The sequence below is a fragment of the Ostrea edulis genome, chromosome 5, assembly GCF_947568905.1.
Source record: "Ostrea edulis chromosome 5, xbOstEdul1.1, whole genome shotgun sequence".
NCBI classification, from domain to species: Eukaryota; Metazoa; Mollusca; class Bivalvia; order Ostreida; family Ostreidae; genus Ostrea; species Ostrea edulis.
In genome coordinates, this window is record NC_079168.1 from 62113922 (window position 1) to 62134303 (window position 20382).

General features: G+C 35.3%; 1 protein-coding gene across 11 annotated transcripts in view; it reads right to left on the bottom strand.

Annotated features, from left to right (window-relative positions):
• Window positions 1-20382, bottom strand: part of LOC125648853 (phosphofurin acidic cluster sorting protein 2-like) — a 328050-nt gene that overhangs the window by 73148 nt on the left and 234520 nt on the right. For all 11 annotated transcript variants that reach the window (XR_008802948.1, XR_007360461.1, XR_007360460.2 and 8 more), the window contains 2 exons: window positions 16102-16144; window positions 14742-14781 (listed from right to left, as the gene is read on the bottom strand). Coding sequence is in view for 8 of the 11 variants with exons in the window: in XM_048875849.2 (XP_048731806.1) it covers window positions 14742-14781; window positions 16102-16144 (83 nt within the window). In the remaining 3 variants the exon portion in view is untranslated. The remainder of the gene's footprint in view (window positions 1-14741; window positions 14782-16101; window positions 16145-20382) is intronic.

Sequence of the window (20382 nt, forward strand, 5' to 3'; positions counted from 1 at the left end):
GTCCATGGGAACTTTGTAAATTTGCACTATATAGAGTATTGTAAGCAAAAATTTAGTCAGTCTTCCAATATACTTTCAATGCTACACTCATGGAATAAATTGATGGAAATTATTAAATTGTGTTCAATTTGTGAGTGTAACATTTTGGTGGCAGCGGTGGGATTTACTTCAAATTGTGGTGTAACAATTTAAGTAAAAGTGCTTAATATTCAGAAAATTGTGGATTAACAATTTGAATGTTTTGATACCATGGCCGAAGTAGAGGATGATAGGCAACCGGAGGACTCAATTGCCGTGAATAGACCCAGGAGGGCAACAGTTCAAAAACTTATAGAATTTACAGAAGATGAAGGACATATAGAAGAAGAAAATGTGCAAGAAAATGTTTTCAAACAACCACGAAATCCAGTTGTAAGAAGGAAAACAACAAAAAAGGATGCTACATTGGAAATAGAATTAGAACGAGAAAAAATAGCTTTAGAGAGAGAAAAGATCAAAATGGAGATTGAAAAATTGGCGTTAGAAAGAGAAAAACTTCAAATGCAAGCAACAGAAAATCCAACAGCTTCAAAGACAGCACCATTCAAAATCAAATTACAACCCTTTAACCCAAAATTTGATGATGTTTTAACATTTCTTTCGGAATTTGAGGCCGTTAGTGAACAAGCAGAATGGTCTGAGAGCATCAAAGTTTTACAATTACGAAGCCTTCTAACAGGAGAAACGAGGCATATATCAGCACAAGCTTCAACTTCCTATGAGGACCTGAGGAAAGCTCTAACCCAAAGGTATGGAAAACGACCGCATGAATACTTCGCTGATCTCTTGTCTGTAAAACGTGAAAATAATGAAACATACAGAGGTCTAATGTCAAGGATAAATCTATACTTGAAGAGGAGCATTGAGGACAAAGACCCTATTGAAATTTTGCGTAATGAATTCTTCCTCAAAGCATTACCACCAACACAATCCCAATGGGTCAGACGAAACAAAGGATCATCTTCTGTTGTTGAGGCCGCCGAGGACTACATACCACCAAAAGGACCAAGGGAATTCGGACCAGCTCAGGGAGTTACTGGGACTGGAAAAGGAGGCAAACCTGAAAGTGGCAATGGGAATCACAGGAAGGATGTGATATGCTACAAATGCAATGGAAAAGGGCATTTCGCTAATAAGTGTCCTAAAATATCGTTAGTATCCAAAATTATCAATCACGCATGTGACGGACTGATATACATACCTGGATTAGTCAACGACCGGGAGGTGTCCTTCGTCAAGGACACGGGTGCGTCAATGACTTTAGTGAGAGAGGACTTGGTGAATTCGTCGTGTATTTTGGAAGGACGGACAACTACGCTTTACACTGCAATTGGGCAACCGTTTGAAGCAAAACTTGCAGTTGTAAAACTTGACACTCCGTACTACCAGGGATATGCACAGGTCGGACTAGTTCCCTCCCTTGTAGCAGATGCGCTACTAGGAAATGATGTAATTAGCCAGGAAAGTGCTAATGTTGTTACCCGAGCATTGGCTCGCAAAGAAGCGGATGCGGAAAGTCAGGATCAACAAAAGATGGAGAAGTCAGATGTAAGTCCAAAAACGATTGACTCTATAAATGAATCTGTTAGTGAAACTATTGTAACTGGGACAGTGAATTGTGAAGACTTAAATGGGATTAACGCTGAAAAATTAAGTAAGCTTCAAAAGGAAGATCCAAATCTGAAATCATGTCGTGCAAAGGCAGTTAATACCGAGTCAGCTTGTGGCATGTCCCTCGAGTTTTATTGGGAGAACGGAATCCTAAAGAGGAAGTGGAAAAGCCAAGACGGAAAGCGACAGGGAGACCAAATTGTACTTCCAACTAACCTTCACAAAACAATCATCGAGCTTGCACATGACCAACTACTGGCAGGACACCTTGGCACAGAAAAAACAAAAGAACGTATTCTACGTTCCTTTTACTGGCCGGGATTATTCCGAGAAGTGAATGAATATTGTTCCTCATGTGATGTGTGTCAAAAAGTGGCAAAACGAGCTCATGTGAAAGCACCAATGGTCAACACACCCATCATAACGGAGCCATTTTCTAAAATATCTATGGATATTGTCGGTCCCCTTGCGAAAACCAAAAAGGGCAATAGATTCATTCTCACCATTGTTGATGATGCTACACGCTATCCAGAAGCATTCGCGTTGAAAAGCTGTGATGCGGAGAGTGTCGCTAATGCTCTCTTGGAACTTTGTAGCCGAGTTGGAATTCCAAAGGTGATACTTACCGATCAAGGAAGTAACTTTACAAGTCAACTTATGAAAGATTTGTTTGCGGTGTTGAAAGTGAAGGGAGTGACAACTTCACCTTATCACCCACAAGCCAATGGCAAAACTGAGCATTTCAATGGAACTTTGAAATCAATTATTAAGAAATTGTGTACGAAAGAAGAATCAGAGTGGGATACTCTGCTACCATATGCTCTGTTTGCGTATCGTGAAGTCCCTCATGAGGAGACGGGATTTGCACCTTTTGAACTTTTATATGGATGGCCAGTACGTGGACCAACCCAAGTTATCAAGGAGTTCATGGCAGGTGAGGAGGAAATCCAGATGTCTGTCATTGAACATGTTGCTGGAATGCGACAGAAGTTGAAGGATATAACACTACAGGTGAAGGATAACCTCTTGAGACGTAAAGACTTTGTCAAACGTTGGTATGACAAATCGGCTACTGAGAGGAGATTTTATCCTGGAGATGAAGTTCTCGTATTGCTCCCGTCGGACACATCTAGAATGTTGGCCCAATGGAAAGGACCTTACAGAGTGACAGAACGGGTAAATGATGTAAATTACAAAGTTAACGTGGGTGGGCGTCGTGGTGTTGTTGTCTATCACATCAATCTGCTCAGAGAGTACAAGCGTTCGATACTACTCGTTGCAGATAGAAAAGAGGATACCCAGGAATTTGATGAATTGTTCCCATACAATTCTAGTGAAACTATTGAGGATCTGAAGTTTGGAGAAAATTTAAGTCAGCAACAGCGTCAGGAATTGCGACAGCTCTGTGCCCAATATGGAAATGTATTCACAGACCAACCTGGCCGCTGCATGCTTGCTGAGCATCAAATTCGTACTACAACAGAAACACCAATATGTCAGCGACCATATAGAATACCTGAAGCGAAGCAGGAATCTGTAAAAAGGGCATTGAATGAAATGCTAGCACAAGGACACATTCAACCATCAAATAGTCCATGGAGTTCACCAGTAGTCCTTGTCAACAAACCCGATGGATCAATCCGAATGTGCATCGACTACCGAAAACTTAATGAGATTACAGTTTCTGATGCGTATCCAGTACCAAGAATTAGCGACATCTTAGAAAAAATTGGAAAAGCAAAATACTTGAGTCATTTTGACCTTGTTAAGGGGTATTGGCAAGTACCTCTCTCTGACAACACAAGAGAAAAATCTGCATTTGTCACAACCTTTGGACTCTACGAGTTCTTGGTTATGTCTTTTGGAATGAAAACATCGCCAGCAACATTCATTCGTCTAATGGACAAAATACTACATAATGTTGACAATGTTGTGGCTTACTTTGATGACATTGTCATTTTCTCAGAGTCTTGGGATTCCCATCTTGAAGATTTACAGAGAGTAATCAAGAAAATACAGGGAGCCAACTTGACTATTCGACCTTCTAAGTGTAGACTTGGAACCGACAAATTACATTGTCTTGGACACGTGGTTGGAAATGGCAGTGTGCAGCCAGACCCGAGTAAAGTCAAAGCCGTTCAAGAATTTCCGTTACCAATAACGAAGAGAGACTTAAAATCATATCTGGGACTTACTGGGTACTATCGTCAGTACATTCAAAATTATGCGGACATATCTGTTGTCCTAACAGATTTGTTGAAGAAATCAGAACCGAACAAAATAAAATGGGACCAAAGAACAACTGAATCCTTTAAAAGTCTGAAGGAAGCACTACTCCAAGCACCAGTACTCATTACACCAGATTTCAGCAAGCCTTTTATCGTACAAACAGATGCAAGCCAATATGCAATCGGTGCAGTGTTAAGTCAGGAAACCAATGATGGTGATCACCCGGTAGCGTACCTCAGTCGAAAGTTATTACCGCGGGAACAAAACTATTCTACAATCGAGAAAGAACTTTTGGCAATTGTGTGGGCCATAGGCTCATTTTCCTATTATTTGGATGGAAGAAAATTCATTGTAGAGACTGACCACAATCCATTAAGCTGGCTTCATAGGATGAAAGACAAAAATCAAAGACTTTTGCGATGGGCTCTGGCCTTACAAGTATATGACTTTAACGTCCGATACCGCCGTGCTTCCCATAACCAAAATGCCGATAGCCTCTCTCGATGTTGAACTGTGTATTTCATTGACAGTGTGTTAACTTGTGTGCTATTTTTAGTGACAGCTTATATATTACATAGTGACTTTATAATTTTATAGAATAATTAGAAATCTTTATTTTCTTTACTTTTGTGTGAAAAAATTCAACTTTAAAAGTTAAATTTTTATCTTAAGGAGGGAGGTGTTAAGAGTAAAATTTCATTAATATCTATTATAGCTAAAGTTCAATCAAATTCCAGAATGTTCAGCAATGATAGATTAAATCACCTGCACATAATTGACTCTGACAGCTCACTCCCCATTTTGTTATTCTAATCTGAAACTCTCTAGCTTTTGTCTCTGTATAATTATTATGCTTGTCACCTTATCAATGTTAAAGTTAATTGGCTCACATCCTGTCCATGGGAACTTTGTAAATTTGCACTATATAGAGTATTGTAAGCAAAAATTTAGTCAGTCTTCCAATATACTTTCAATGCTACACTCATGGAATAAATTGATGGAAATTATTAAATTGTGTTCAATTTGTGAGTGTAACAATTAGTCTTTAATAAACATAATAAACAATAATACTCCTGTTGTCTAGTTGGCATCAGGAATGGTAATGGGTATGTGAATATCACCAAATGCAAGGAATCTTATGTTTGTAAGCATTCCTACCTGACTGTTCAATTAATAGTCCGATGAATCTCGGATTAGATATTAATTAGTGTACAGCCGACAATCAATTATGAAAAATAGAATCGATAATCGGAATCGAAGAGCCAAAGACAATCAACAATCGATTGTCAGCAACAATCATTTCATCACTAACGGATATAGCAAATTTACGGATATAACAAAGTAAATTCCTACTCACCTTGAACGTAAAAATCACCTTTTCTAACGATTTTTTTTTTTCATGTTAAATTTGTTGTGATTTTTAACAATCGCTTTCCTTTGCCATAAATTTTATCGTACACTCCTTTATTTGTGTAAAGCAACAAGTAAATGCCAACTGCGGTAGCTGTGTGGTAAGATGAACTGACTCTGGACCAGGTGATCCTGGTTCAACTCTGGTGTGCTGCACCTTTTTTTTCTCTTTTTATTTTCTTGGAAAATATCATTTAATAAGCTATAATGATAAAATATAACACAAATTTAATGAAACATATACATGTTTCTAAAAATCTAAAATATTTAACCAGAAAAAAAATGTTCACGAAATGTCACAAATAAATGAGTGTACGATAAAATAAATGCGATCAAACTTCAAATTTAATTAACAAGAGCTGTGTTCACAACCTGAGTACGACTCAGGTCATCTGTTGTCCCTTTGAATCAGCTTAAAATATCGTCTCCGAGCGGAAAGTGCAAGGCCATATCTTTAGAGACAAAGTATGAAATTCTAAAAGAAATTGAATAGGGCGGACGGCCCAAGAAGGAAATCGAAGCCAACTTCGAAGCCAACTTCAGCAACTTGCCTAACACATTCAGCACAATCATAAAAAATACATTTAAGGACGATATTATCAAAAATTATGAATCTGTAAGTCTGTCACCTCAACGGAAACGGCACCAGGCCGTGTCACATCAGAATGTAGATGATGCACTCCTGGAATATGGTTCAAGGAAAAACGCAAAGACAATCTGCCACTTAGTGGTCCAATTCTACTACAAAAAGCTGACGAACTTGCTAAAAAACTCAGCGATTCTTCGTTCAAGAGAAATACCAGCTGGTTGGATCGATTTAAAAATTGGCATGGAATCGTCTGTCGAACAATTAACGGTGAAAGCAGTTTTGTTGACAAATATATCCAATACAATTAAAGCGTGGATGACAAGTTGTATTTTTGTACAATACTTGGCTACAAAAGGCTTGATAGGAATTAAATTCACAAGAGAGAAAAGAAAAGTGTTGTTATTTATTGATAACTGTGCTGCCCACCCAAAAATTGAAAATCTCGCCAAACACTACAAGCAAACTTCAACCTATGGATCAAGGGATCATCCACAACTTGAAAGTGAAATATAGACATAGATTAATAAACTACATGCTAGAAGTAAGAATACAAACATTCAGTCTCTCTCCATTTTCTATAAAAATTTGTTACACAAATTAAGACACAGGGGTGACTGACACGCGTGATTACGGATTCACGCATGTAGCCTGCATTGGGGTGGGGGGTACGTGAACTTACCTTTACATAATAATGAGTGGTCAACCGATAGGTGTCTATTGATCTATTAAAGAAATATGCTTATAGGTGTATTTTGAAATCAATTACTGTTACAAAATTTTTCAATGAATGTTTTTTAAAACATACCTCTCATACTAGCATATAATTAATTTCAGGGTGATGAAAAGAAAATTACACCTGTTGTACACTTGTTGATGGCAATTAGAATTCTCAAGATGGCTTGGAATGATGCCAGTCAGACTTGCAGTATCAACTGCTTTAATGAGGCCGGATTCGAGGCTGAACTTACTAACCCCAATGTCGATGAGTTTGAAGAGGACGACAATATTCCATTAGCTTTACTTATGGCGACATTTGCGGACAATTAATGCATTATCATTTGATGATATTGTGAATGTCAGCGCAAACTTCCCAGAACAGTCCTGGGCCATTTAATATATCACATATTGGACAGTTTTATTTATTTATTTATTTTATTTCTCACAAAAACAAATCATGATCAACCCAAATAAATGTTTTTTTTATGTGTTTATCCATGTGTTTGTAAATAAATTGTAGATAAATTATTACAAAAAGTTGCAACAGTGACTTCTATAATCAAGGAAAAATTAAGAACATGCATTGAAAACATCTGATGAATATTGTATTAAGAAATTCATTGATGTGTCCTTCGTTGAATGAGATATATATGTAAAATAATTATAAATCTTTACCAAATGATAAGTATGAGCCTAGTCAAAACTATTTTAAGTATACAAGGGTTGTTCGATATGCAATGTATATTGTACCACAGTTTGATCCCCTATTGTGGCCCCATCATAAATAGAAAAAAATATTTAACAAGAGGCCCATGGGCCACATCGCTCACCTGAGTCACCTTGGTCCATATCAGAAGACTTTCCATATATATTTGCATGTAAAACCGTAGTCCCTATTATGGCCCCAACCTACCCCTGGAGGCCATGGTTTTTGCAAACTTGAATCTACACTATGTCAGAAAGCTTTCATATAAATGTGAACTTCTTTGGCCCAATGGTTCTTGAGAAGAAGATTTTTCCTATATATTTGTATGTAAAATTTTGATCCCCCCTTGTGGCCCAATCCTACCCCCAGGGGCCATGATTTTAACAAACTTGAATCTGCACTATGTCAGAAAGCTTTCATGTAAATATCAGCTTTTCTGGCTCAGTGGTTCTTGAGAAGAAGATTTTTTAAAGATTTTCCCTATATATTTGTATGTAAAACTTTGATCCCCCATTGTGGCCTCATTCAACCCCCGGGGGCTATGATTTGAATAAACTTGAATCTGCACTATGTCAGGAAGCTTTCATGTAAATTTCAGCTTTTCTGGCTCAGTGGTTCTTGATTAGATTTTTAAATGACCCCACCCTATTTTTGCATTTTTGTGATGATCTCCCCTTTGAAAGGCACATGGCCCTTCATTTGAACAAACTTGAAAGCCCTTTACCCAAGGAAGCTTTGTGGCAAGTTTGGTTGAAATTGGCCCAGCGGTTCTTGAGAAGAAGTCGAAAATGTGAAAAGTTTACGAAGCCGACGTCAGACAACGGACAAATTTGGATCAGAAAAGCTCACTTGAGCCTTTAGTTTGGCTCAGGTGAGCTAAAAAGAATCCTCAACAAGTGTTGAATATCTTACGGGAGACTTTTGGTGAAAAGTCGACTGCTTCAGAGCTTACTGCAGACTTTTACAGCACAAAGTAGGTGGAAGGACAGTCAAAAATGTTAAAAGTTTACAGACGGACGCCGGAATATGGGTGATCAGAAAAGCTCACTTGAGCTTTTAGCTCAGGTGAGCTAAAAACTGGGCGCCACCAGATAACTGAAAAATTGTTGTGTGGCGGAAAACAGCAAAACAAGCAATCAATCAATCCACCCCAAAAAGAACCACAGGTGATATGTGCCACTAAAAAGTAAACACCTAATTCACATGGCAACACTACCCTAGGCGTTCATCCTTCTCGAGGTAAGCCTGATGGTGTGTACATATGCACTCAACTACCACTTCGACAAACTGTATAAGTGGAATTTTTAGTAACACACAAATTTAGCGATTTTCACATAAAAATGTCTATATATATATAGATCTATAAGTTTATTCCAATTTTTGGCCCAGAGGGCATACATGTAACAGCAGGACAGCTTAAAAAGAAAGAAATTTCAAAAAGATTACAACATTGACTATACAGACTACATTAACTGCAAACTACATGTGGATGTAGCATATGGGGGAAACAAGTACATGCATACATATATAAATTGCAAATCAAGTGTATACATAGGTAAATGAACAATATCAGTGTTATACCAACATATGAATATAACTATAAGGATTTTTGTAGTTTTAAAGCATCACCTCTTTTTCTGAAAGTTTTAATGTCTTTATTTGTTAAAATAAAAATTTTGTTGAGCTTGTATATATCATGAAAAAACATATTTCTCTCTTCAACATAGAATGGACAATCAATGAGGAAATGAAATTCATCTTCCATACAATTTAGGTTAAACATAATTCACATATTCTTTTGTTTATTTCTAGAGGAATCTTCTGACCAGTATTGCTTTTTACAAATTCATATCAATTGTTAGGTCATTCTTGGCACACTGATTTTGACTACGGATAACTCTGTTTACCTGATCAGGATATAGGGCTCACGGCGGGTGTGACCGGTCGACAGGGGAAGCTTACTCCTCCTAGGCACCTGATCCCACCTCTGGTGTGTCCAGGGGTCCGTGTTTGTATTGCTTATAGGAGTTATGAGATTGATCACTGTTCGATATCTTCACCTTTCATCTTTCTCTTTCAATTCATAGGTCATGTGCACTATATAATTCGAAATCTACATAGTTCTTCTTTATTCTAGGAATTCTATAAATATGTAAATTTCTTTTTTAAAGTTTTCTTTATACGAAAAATATGCTGTAAATTTAATTTTCCTGATTCTTTTTGACCAGTAAAGTAAAAATGTTTCCGTACCTGATTCTTCAATTGTTTTTTGAAAAGTGACAATTTGAGATTTTTACAAATGGATACCAAATTATGCCCATTTCCCCCTAAAATAACTAATGTTTTTGTACAATTTATATTATATGAATTCTGGGCTATTCTCTGTATAAGCACTGTATAACAGGGATGATTCTGGGCTAGTCTCAAGTCTATACCAATATAGTAAAATACTTTGGATTATAGAGCAGAACATGGGATATCTACCCCATTCAAAAATTATTGCAATTTTAGTACTTCTTTTTCTGGCACCCAGTTTTACAGAACTTGATATTCAGGTTTGCTGCCTCCCAATCTTTAAAGATATCATATAAATCTCTGGTCTTTTTCCAGCATGTGGGCTGAAAGTATTCCCATGCATATCTCAAAGCCATACAATGCAATAGGTTTTACCAAAAGGTCAAAAAGATGTAACAAGAGGCCCACAGGCATTATCACCTGAGTACTAGTGAAAAAATATCAATATTCCTGATCGAGGGCTATGAAATGTAGAAAAAATTTCCTATTCTGAATATCTAAGCTAAATTCTATATAATGTTCAGCAACAGAGTAAAACAAGATGTGTTTTTAAAACTTCAAAGACCTCAAAGTGCATACGCTGATGAAAGGTTTTACATAATATAATAAGTGTATTAACATTAAAACATCAAAAGATATGACTAATTTGGACCCATCCTAGAGTCAAAACCTTGGGTTGTGAAATTCACCATTTTTTCTACAGCCTTTTCTGCTATTCCTAAGTATGCAATTAGATTTTATACAGTATCAGCAAACTTACACATAAATACTATATTCTAAGTTTGGCCCCCACCCTGGGGTCAAAACCCCTACCCCGGGGATCATCAAATTTACAATTTTGGTATGTACTATGGGCCTGCTCTTTCTAAATATCCATTTATAGTTTCAATTTAGTATCAATAGCACTAAATAGATATTATTTAAGTGTTTTACACATAAACACTGTATAGTAAGTTTGGCCCCGCCCTGGGGTCAGAACCCCTACTCCGGGGATCATGAAATTTACATTTTTGGTAGAGGCAATTCTGCTCTACATCACTATGAATTTAGTTTTTCTTACACATATGTGCAGTTCTTGAGAAGAAGATTTTTGAAAGTTGGTCAATTTGGGGCAGTTTTGCCCCGCCCAAAAGGCCCCAGGGGTGCAGGAATCCTGAAATTTAAAATTTATGTCCCCCTTGTCCCAATGATGCTTCATGCCAAATATGAAAAGAATTGGAATAGTATTTATCAAGAAGAACTTAAATAGTTCAATTGTTAATGCACGACGACGGACGACAACCAATTGCAATAGTAATACTAATCAAAGTACTTATAGTACTGAAAGACAGTGGTGTGGGTTGCAAAAAGCTTAACTCAGGTGAACTTAAAACAGTACAGATATAGTAATTGCCTGAATGAAGAATCATTAATGGTAATTTATTTAGTAGTATCAATAATTGAATAATGGTAAAAGAGAGTATAAGAGTCCATAAATAGTTTTTTAAATCCAAAAGAAGCATGTACATGTGGTTTAAACATACAATTTCCAAAATTGAATTAAGATTATGCCTTTTTGTTTTCTCAAGAGAATAGAGGAACATGAAACTCATATCCATGCACTAGCTGTTTTCCTCTTGAGCTTATAGGGAATATTTCAGAACCTTGTAAAATGGAAAATGGCATTAAAGTCTGTGGCCTTTTCATTTCGAAATATTCATATGATTTTAGCATGCTGTGGCACTCAAAACTGGTAGATATAAAACTCAGAAGAAACATGTTATTTTTCTTATTACAGATCAAGGTAATAAACTTTTTATGTTTCATGATTTAATTATACAGTCAAAACTGCCATAGCGACCCACTGTATTAAGCGACTCACTGTCGTATGTGACCATAAAAAGTTCCCCCCAAGACGTTGCTCTATATATTGTACCTGTATTAAACGACCACCTGTCTGATGCAACCAACAACCATGATTTTTACAACCTTTTCGTGTAATTTCACGAAATTTTACCTCTATTTAACTACTGTACATTTTTCGATTACAACGTGACTACTACTCTCGATTTCGGTTGAGCCGACTATTCTGGGAATTATTGCCCCATACTTTCATTTTCAAACGCACGACTATTCTTGGAATTATTGCCCTTAACACTTTCGTTTTAAAACGCAGTTTGGTGGTGATCTTGTTTAGTCGGCCCTCTGAATAAATTATTATACCCAAGCTGTCAACATGCAGTGTCGTGTGTGGTTAATTAATAAAACCTGAGTTGTTGTTTATTTAACAAAATCAAGGATCAGGGAATCCAGGCCAGTGTATTTTGAAGGTGTGAATTTCGACATACTTTAAGATGTGCCGGGTAGGCTAGATCGGAAATGAAAATCTACCACTTGTTATACCATTATGTTCAACAGAGTGAAAAATTTGCCCGATTGCGATATAAATCAGGTAAATATTGTGCTTAGGACTGAAATTTTAAACGGAGTATTCCCAGTTTTCCTGCATGAGATACTCGAGGTTTCCAGAATAATGACCGGAACTAGCGGCTCATTTCGACATGTCCCGAGTATTTGACACGTTCGAGTTCAAGAAAGTTGCCTGCATTAGTTCTAAGCTTAAAAGATTTGCTGTGCATGTACAATGGATATTGTGATTTATTTAATTTTTCTCAAATTGAATAACATATTTCCAGCATGTATTGTACAAAAGGAGATGCAACACTTCACCATTTGCTTTCTCACCACAAGCATTGCATTTTTTAGTTACACTGTACAAATAGGCTATATATAAATACTCTTTATAACAAAGTGTTTATAAGTTTTAGAAAATTTACATGCAGTTCATAAATGAGTTTTAAATCTCATGTAAATGTGTAATACGAAATGCATGCAAAGTTTATCATTCTTAAACAGATTAAATGTAATTTTTGATGAATAATAAATTATGATACAACATATTGTATTCTAGATTTTTAACTACAATGTATTATTAATTTTATTTTACAACTTTTAAAACTGTACTTGATATTCTTAATGATAAATTCAAAATACATGTAGTCATTTTCTCCATTGTACAAATTGTTTGCAAAATTTTATCCATTAACTGCGGAAAATAGGCAACCTGTATTAAGAGACCACCTGTCATATGTGACATTTTTTCCATTCTCCGTTGGACGGTCTCTTTATACAGGTTTGACTGTACCTGCATGATAAGTAGGATTTTATTGTGTACCGGTATTTATGGAATGGACAAATGAATATCATATCTATATACTGTTTTTCAAAAGATATTTCAAAGGAGTCATTTACCATGTGTTCAAAATATTCTTACATAGATTTTTTAATCTCCAGATTGTTCTTGCACTTCAGATTGTTCTCATCCTTTGTCATGTTATTCCAAAATGAATTATAATAGATTCATGAAGTTCTCAAACGATATCTCAGATATACCTCATAGAGTTGAAATAGTTCTCAAATTTTTATTAATGTCATACAATAAAAACAAGAGATGTTTGTAAAACACATATGCCCATCCCCCCCCCCCCCCCCCCCCCAGTGCAAAATTGAAAAGGGTTATACACACACCTCATTTAATTGATAGTAGTATCATCAATTTAAAATATTGAGCAGATAATATCTTCTTATGTCAAGAGTGGATTGACCATGTGACCTAAAAATCAATAGGGGTCATCTACTCTGTCTGTTGTACCAGTGTACCAAGTTTGGTGTCAATCAAGCAAATAATTCTTAAAATATAGGAGACAATATATTACTATGTCCAGTTCAACCATTGACCATGTGACCTCAAAATCAATAGGGGTCATCTTCTTCTGAAGGTGTACCAGTGTACCAAGTTTGATGTCTGTCAAGCAAAGGGTTCTCAAGATATTGAGCGGACAGTATATTCCAATGTCCAGTTTGACTTTGACCTTTGACCTCAAAATCAATAAAAGTCATCTTCTTCCAAAGATATACCAGTGTACTAAGTTTGATGTCTGTCAAGCAAAGGGTTCTCTAGACAGTGAGTGGTCAGTGTATTCCAATGTCCAGTTTGACCCTTGACCATGTGACCTAAAAATAAATAGGGGTCATCTACTCCTTAGGATGTACCAGTGTACCAAGTTTGATGTCTGTCAAGCAAAGGGTTCTCAAGATATTGAGCGGACAGTATATTCCTATGTCCAGAGTAAATTGACCCTTGACTTTTTAACCTGAAAAACAACAGGGGTCTTCTTCTACTCATAACCAACCCATTATGAAATATCATTATGATCAAGTGAATGGTTCTCAAGATATTGATTGAGCGGACAACATATAGTCTACCGACCGACAAGTGCAAAGCAATATTTCCCTCTTCTTTGAAGGGAGCTTAAAATTTCTCGTATATACGTGAGATCGCATATTTTAGCCTTGCGTCTCACGGTGGGAGGAGCATTCTCACGTAAATTCATTAGTTACCTGTATTTTGTAATCGCTGCCAATTTTGTTTTTGTTTCTTACTTTCCTGATCTCGTTTGACGATGGTTGAGATGTCTATTCTTAAGCTGTCATGTGATATTTCATTCAAAATGGTGGATAAGGTATGAACAATTGATCACTCTCAGATAAGTTTTATTGTGATAATTAATCAATGGGTTATTACAATAATACATTTAACAGATATCAAGTAGTATTCAGAAGTGGGGTGTAATTTCTATTGCTGAAACGATAATAGCGCGTCAGATTATGCCAGGATGTCATATATGGCAAGAAATCAGAGCAGTTTCCCCGTGCAGCAATTTTGTAACAAGGTCACACTAGAATACAAGTTTATTGTAGTACAGATACACCTACTTCTCTTCAGAATCAGGGTTACAAGGGTAATTTTGTAACCAGGTTACACTAGAAAACAGGGTTACAAGGTTAAATGCAGAGTTACAGGGGTTACAAGGGTTACAGAGCTTGGTCTGTAACCCTCGTAACTCCTGTAACCCTGCATTTAAAGATAAGTGGGTGTTGAGAGAAAGGTCTGTAACCCTTGTAATCCCTGTAACCTTGCATTTAATGGTAAGTGGGTGTTGAGAGAAAGGTCTGTAACCAAATAATCTTCATATCTGCATTCTGATGCTGAAGTTTTAAAAGATTTACAGTATATTAACCTCAATGAAACTTTTAGTTACTTACTTGAGGCATTCATTACATCATAACTGCCAATCTTAACCTCCTACAAACAAGAAAGAAACTGAAAATTATGAACACCTCTTTCCTCAACTTACAAAGTAAAATTATTCAAAATGAACCCCCTTCCACCATCCTGCATATCAAAACTGGGCATACTAAAAATTGACCTTCTTACATTATGACCTCTATCAAACTGACTCCAAACTCAATAGGATTCTTTTCTAGGTTATGACCAATACAAATTTCACTGGTCATAATCTTTGGTCTACAGGTCTTTATGGTTGCACTTGACATTGGTCCCCAAACCATGGAATCTTCCTTCAGTTTTGCTCTTGAACCCCAAACCATGGAATCTTCCTTCATTTCAATCTAATTAAAATTAGACTTCTTAGATCTGTGCTGTAGATGCGCAAGATCTGACGTAACCCTACTAGGGGTCATGTTCATGTGAACTTTATGTTAATCAATCAGCGTGTCACCTATGAAATCGTCAGTGTTCACAATTTAAGGAAAATGGCTGGGATTGTTTATAGTTTGAAAGAAAACACATCGCATCTAGATGTGATATGTCACAATGCACCTTTTACATTGACTGGTGTTATATTCCTCGCATTAATTAAGTAAACCATTTTGAAAACTATTCAAATCGTACCCATCCCTATTCATACATAAATTGCAATTCACAATTAATTTAATTTGGGTATATTTTATATCATATGTTTTGTTGTTTGTATGAATGGAATAGATTAGGCATTATTGCGAAAGTTTAAAATTCCTTAATTATGTGAGAATATACAATTCTATAGACTAAGTGTGGAATAAACTTTGTGGGAGAGAGATTACTATATAAATCATGTTTACGAATTGACGAGAACCGCCTAAATAGCCATCATTGTCTGTATGGCGCAATCTGACTGGCTGATTATAGTTCTCATGAATATTCCAAGTGAAAGGTCATGCGGATATGACCCCGTGTGGTTATGTCAGATCCTATTGTAGTAATTGTGAGCGTATCTTAGGATCTGATTTTAATTAGATTGCCTACAGTTTTGACCTTGAACCCCAAACCATGGAATCTTTCTTCAGTTTAGACCTTGGACCTCAAATTAAGGAATCTTTCTTCAGTTTTGACCATAAAACTGGAGGCTATCACCAGGAATATTTTACACAATTCAAAGGGACACGTACTATAAACACTGTGAGTTTAGCAGTTTTCATTTATTGAAAATTAAGTCCACAAAATTTATTGCCCATGAAAATTTAGGAAATCAACCCATTTAAAACTGTGTACTCAAACAGAATTTTGCATAGTAGATCCAAACTACATATAGTTGTTAAACTAGTATAACACAAGAAAGCTTACACTTATAAATGGAATTAAGATCTGTGATGAATCCTCTTCTCCACTGAAAATGAAGAAACAATTCTATTAACTGAGGACTTTCACTTTAAAGGTCAACTGAAACGAAAAATCACTTTATTTAATATATTAAGTATTTATTTGCTTCATTTATATCATATAAAATGATTGTGTGGGTTTGTTCGGTTAATTTTGGTCAAATATACGCGATACGCACCGATAAAGATATCGCACTTGTGTCAGAGCGGAAAATGTTGTGGGAGTTACGCCCCTTGACACGAACCCGCCATATTGAAACTATAGACGCTGATCAGCAGGCGACAGAAACATCGAATAAACAACGCGTAAATATATGGTGTTATGTGCGGCCCCAAACTGCAATGTTCAATATGGACAGGTGTTAGCAATGTTCAATTTCCCTACAGACACAAAGAATTGTGAAGTTTGGGTAAGAAAATTAAAAACAGTGGATTATTGGCCGTCGAAACACTCCAAGCTGTGCGAACGTCATTTTACAGAGGACTGTTTCGTAATTGAGCCGTCTAAGGCACGGTCTTTGGGCTACTCAAGACTACAACTAAAGAAAGAGGCAATTCAACTGTCTTTGATTACACGCCGTTACATGTACCTAAAGGCCAAAAACGGAAAACAGATTCAGACCCTCCCCTTCCAAAACAAAAAAGCAGAACCTCCAGAGCTGTGGAGAAAAGAGGAACCACGGAGGTATGTTTCAATATAGATCATATTAAACAATTTGGCTATTTTATTGACATTAATCCAGTAATACTCGGTTCATTTTATCTGTTTTTTTTACACACAACCTTACCACCACGTAATTCTTTTAAAAGGACTAAAGCTTACTTTTATTACCCCCCCCCCCCCCCTGCCAGTCACACGAATTATTCTTCACCGAAACTTACTTTTATCAATTTGTTTGTAGGGAGTTAGAAATTGACGAGAATGTGCAAGTCATTCTTCCTCCACCTCCTCAATTCCAAGACAACCAAGAGTGTGCATCTACTGATGAGCCTGCCATTCACAATGACATTGGGACAGACACATATGAAATGGCTACACAAACCACATATGGATTGATTGTAAGATTTGTTGAGCTATATATGACATGAATTATAATATCTTATTTGTTTTAAACAGATTACATGTAATTTGGTGTAAATCTAAATGGATACCTTGATTGAAACATAAAAACACACATCCATATATGCTTAAAAAAAATATACATGTGTCATGTGTGTATTAAAAATTGATTTGATAGTTGAGTCATTATCAAAATCCGCCAAAATTTGTGTCCCAAGCATGAAAATCAATTTTGAAAAGTGAAATTTCCTAAACTTTCATATGAAATTAGTAATGTATCATGAGTTTAAGTCAGCAAGTAAAAAAAATATGTTGCAGCCAATTACTTAGGCTGACAACTACCCTTAGAACTTGCAAATACATTGATATTTTGATGTCCCAAGCCATGAAACGGACAAATTGGAGTGTTATAGTGTATTTTATGCTGCAGATTTCATTTTTTTTTTTATATATCATCATTTATTACATGTATGTGTGAATTCCTAAAATCATGTGAGTGTTAATAATTTGACACGTGTTGTTCTGAAATTATCTGTAAAGTGTTGTCCCACAGATTTGTGTCTTTCCTGTTACAGAAACAGAAATGCAAGGAATAGAAATATGATACATGATTCAAATGGTATTTCAAAACCCTGCCCTAAGTGGTGTTTTCACTGTACCATGCTACATACAAAATGTGGTTCTGAATGTATTAATAAAGGAGAAAAAGTCCCAAGTAGAGAGTACATTGTAGGAGTAGAAAATGTACGAGTCTTTCCTGTTACATTGAAAATAATGCAAAATATGTCCACAAAAAACATTTAATTTGCACTGCAAAGTAGCTTGTTCAGTTTATTTCAAAATTTCAGAATTATAATTTAGTATAGAGATTTAATTAGGGAAAATAAATTAGTTTCACATGAGAATTGTCTCTCCTGTTACTTTCTCTCCTGTTACATCACCTTTTGTAACAGGAGGGACAAGATTTTGTAACAGGAAGGATTAAAACTTTAAATTTTCTTCTATCTGAAAGGAGTAAATATTATTTTTAATTATTGAATGCAGACTTATTAGAATCTCCATCAAAAGACAATTGTGATTTGGAACTTTTACCATTTTCTGACTTAAAAATCATTCGAGAATAAAGCATTGCTGAATATGTAACAGGGAGGACGGGAGTTTGTAACAGGAGGGATGCACATTAAAATTGTTTCTGTATCTTAAAGTAAATATTGGTTTGAATGATTAAATGCATGCCTATTCAAATCCTCACTAAAAGACATGTATGATTTAGAGTTTAAAAAAAAAGAATTGGTCAGAACATCATTTAAAAATTTAAAAATAGGAAGGACAGATTCTGGCAACAGGACAGACATACTTAAGTTTGTATTTTAGTTTAAGGACAAAATCCTATTTGAACTAATGAAATGTATGCTCATTTGATATTTACTCGTTAAGTAACAAAAAACATACAATCCTGATTTTTTTTCCATAGAAAATATAATTATTGGTTAAATTTGTAATGGATGGACAGGGACAGAGAACATAAAACTTTAACACTCACAGTATACATTATTTGAATAGAATGAAATGATTAATTTCTGGTTTTCCTTCAAAATGCATCTAGTATGATATTAAACCACTTGAATATTTGGCAACACGCTAACATGCAATACCAAAATGTGGCAGCATGAACAGGACAATTGTCACAGAACATATGTATCTAAACATTTGCAGTTTGTTGCAAAAGAGAGAATTGAGACAATCATGGAAACAAAAGTTCTTGCATCACTAAGTTGATACACAGTCATTCTTAATTCCATTATTTTAGAATTATCCAAATTTTGCAATCCTAATGTGAGATCAGATGATATGCATCACTTTATTTTGACAAGAAACTTAATTACTACAGAAAGTGACTATGTTATAGCTATAATTACGGAGTTTGATCAGTTAAAAAAAAGACATTCTTACGTATCTTATAATAAACAATGAGACTTGGAGTGGTATTGAAGAAATAAAAGTTTATAACCATAGTTTATCTGTCATCAATATAGGAAGGACCTAGAGAATACTTGATTACTTTGTATTGCTTTTCTCTCTTCAGTTTTGCTTAAACACCAATCAACATTCCTAATCTCATTAGATTGAAATTAAATGTTACAGTATACAATGTAAATATATTAAATTTGAACAACTGAGAGTGTCATCATATTTGTCATGTTTTAATATACACATGGACAGGAGAATTATCCCTGTTGTTGTGAAATGGTCATAATTTACTGAACCTTGTTTATCCCATTGTCATCTTTTAGTGCTAACTGATTATGTCTCTCCTGTAACATTCATTTAAGTAGATCAAATGATGGTTTGATGGTTTTTTTTATATATATGTATTGTGTTTTGCTAAGAAACACTTCAAAGCCTTAAGGTGAGTCAATTTCTAAATGTTCGTTATTCTGACATATCTTAAAAATGTGACTTTAATGCACAAAGTTCATTCAGTCAAGCTGTCCATCCTGTAACAAAAAAAGAAAATCTTCGATTTCTTTAATTTTCTTCGTAATTTGAAAATACAAATGGTGCAGAATTATCAAAACTATTTTGAAAAGTGTGGTTTCTTATCTAACAAGTGTGAATTTTCCTTTCTTAGTACCAAAAATGTCTCTACTGTTACAATTTTCTTCCCTCCTGTTATATTTCTTTATTATAGAAAAAAGTTGAGCTTCTGTCTCATAATTTTAATTCAAACATTTCTGTATTTAATTATTCATTTTTTCCATGATACATCTGTAATAGATATAGACAAGAAAATTTATTGATAGATTATAGATTTATGAAAAGTCACTGATTTGTCTGTCCTGTTACGATGACTGTCTTTCCTGTTATAAGCAGGTCTCTCCTGTTACAGGTAACATAATCACTAAAATTTCTTTCATTTAATATCATTTTGTGCACCAAAGTCTTTTGAAATATTTCCAAGTTGTTAATATCTACTATAAAGAGTTTTTCAAAACTGTTTTGCAATAATTTAATAAGTTAATCATTTTAATAATTAATGTACAGATTATCTTGCTGCTTAGAAATTGTCACATTTTGCAATGTTCATAGGTATAAATTGTTGTCATTGGTTGTTGTGAGAAGTGTTTTTTAATTTATTTTTATGGAAGACCTTTCCACCATCATGTCAATGCAGTTTGCAAAAGT